We start from the raw sequence: 1,014 nt of genomic DNA, 5'->3' as shown, positions 1-1,014 counted from the left end.
GTCACTTCTTGCCCGGTGTGGTCCGGGCTCCTTCCATGGGTTCCTTCAGCACCAGGGGCAGCCCCCTCCTAGAGCAACTTCGCCAATCAGAAGCGCCCCGCTGCCCCACCCTACAGGTGATGGCCAGGCGGGTGGAAGGGGTGGAGGACCACTCCCCGTTCAACTGTGTGACCAACGAGGGCACCCCCCGAGGCAGGGGCAAAGGGCTGTGGGTGCAGGAGGTGGTGTGTCCACGGCTGACAGCAGGTGCAAGAAACCCCTTTATTGGGCAAGACCACTTTATCTTTGGCTGGCGGGGGCCGGGGGGGCGAGAAGAGGAGCAGCGGTGCCAGAGACGCCGGGCAGGAGCGGGGCGGGCGGGTCACGCGGCAGCTCAAGCCTCGGCCTCGAACAGCGGGTTAACAAAATAGCTGCGGCTGGTGCTCCTAGCGTCTGCCTGCGGGGCGGGGGGCTGCGGGGGCGCGGAGTCAGAAGGCGTCGGGCGCTGAGCCCTGCCTCGGAGAGGCCCCAACCACGCCCGCCCCCTCACCTGCTCCGCAGAGCCCGCCACATCGAACACCGGGTTGTCGAAGCCCAGGGGCGCCCCGGCCGGCGCGGGAGCCGCCTCGTCGCGCCTTCTCCACCTGGAGGGCCGGGAAGCGCGTGAGACCCCGCGGCAGCCCCGGCCCCCGCGGCCCCGCCCCGCATACCTGAGCCCCGCCCTCCACGGCCCGGCCCCGCCCCGCGTACCTGAGCCCCGGCCCCGCGTACCTGAGCCCCGCCCCCACGGCCCCGCCCCGCGTACCTGAGCCCCGCCCCCACGGCTCAGCCCCGCGTACCTGAGCCTCCCGGCGCGGCGCAACAGCAGCGCCCCCGCCAGCAGCGCCAGCAACAGGAGCAGGGCGGCCACTACTCCGCCCGCCAGCGCCGCGCGCGGCGCCGGGCCACCCTGCGCCGCCGCCGAGCCGTCCCCGACAGGCGCACCCGACTCCCGGGCCGTCGCCGACAGGACCCCGAGGGCCTCGCCTGCAACGG

General features: G+C 74.1%; 1 protein-coding gene across 2 annotated transcripts in view; it reads right to left on the bottom strand.

Annotated features, from left to right (window-relative positions):
* Positions 1 to 247: 247 nt before the first annotated feature.
* Positions 248 to 1,014, bottom strand: part of AMN (amnion associated transmembrane protein) — a 10,425-nt gene continuing 9,658 nt past the window's right edge. The window contains exons 10-12 of one of the 2 annotated variants that reach the window (XM_046647321.1): positions 819 to 1,005; positions 530 to 623; positions 248 to 451 (exon numbers count right to left, since the gene is read on the bottom strand). In XM_046647321.1, the coding sequence (XP_046503277.1) occupies positions 374 to 451; positions 530 to 623; positions 819 to 1,005 (359 nt within the window). In that variant the 3' untranslated portion in view covers positions 248 to 373. Of the gene's footprint in view, positions 624 to 818; positions 1,006 to 1,014 lie in introns of both variants that reach the window. The other variant, XM_046647319.1, reaches the window with a different exon arrangement.

The sequence above is a fragment of the Equus quagga genome, chromosome 20 (genome assembly GCF_021613505.1).
Source record: "Equus quagga isolate Etosha38 chromosome 20, UCLA_HA_Equagga_1.0, whole genome shotgun sequence".
Lineage (NCBI taxonomy): Eukaryota > Metazoa > Chordata > Mammalia > Perissodactyla > Equidae > Equus > Equus quagga.
Note: the sequence above shows the minus strand (reverse complement) of the source record. Positions and strands in the feature narration are given on the sequence as shown.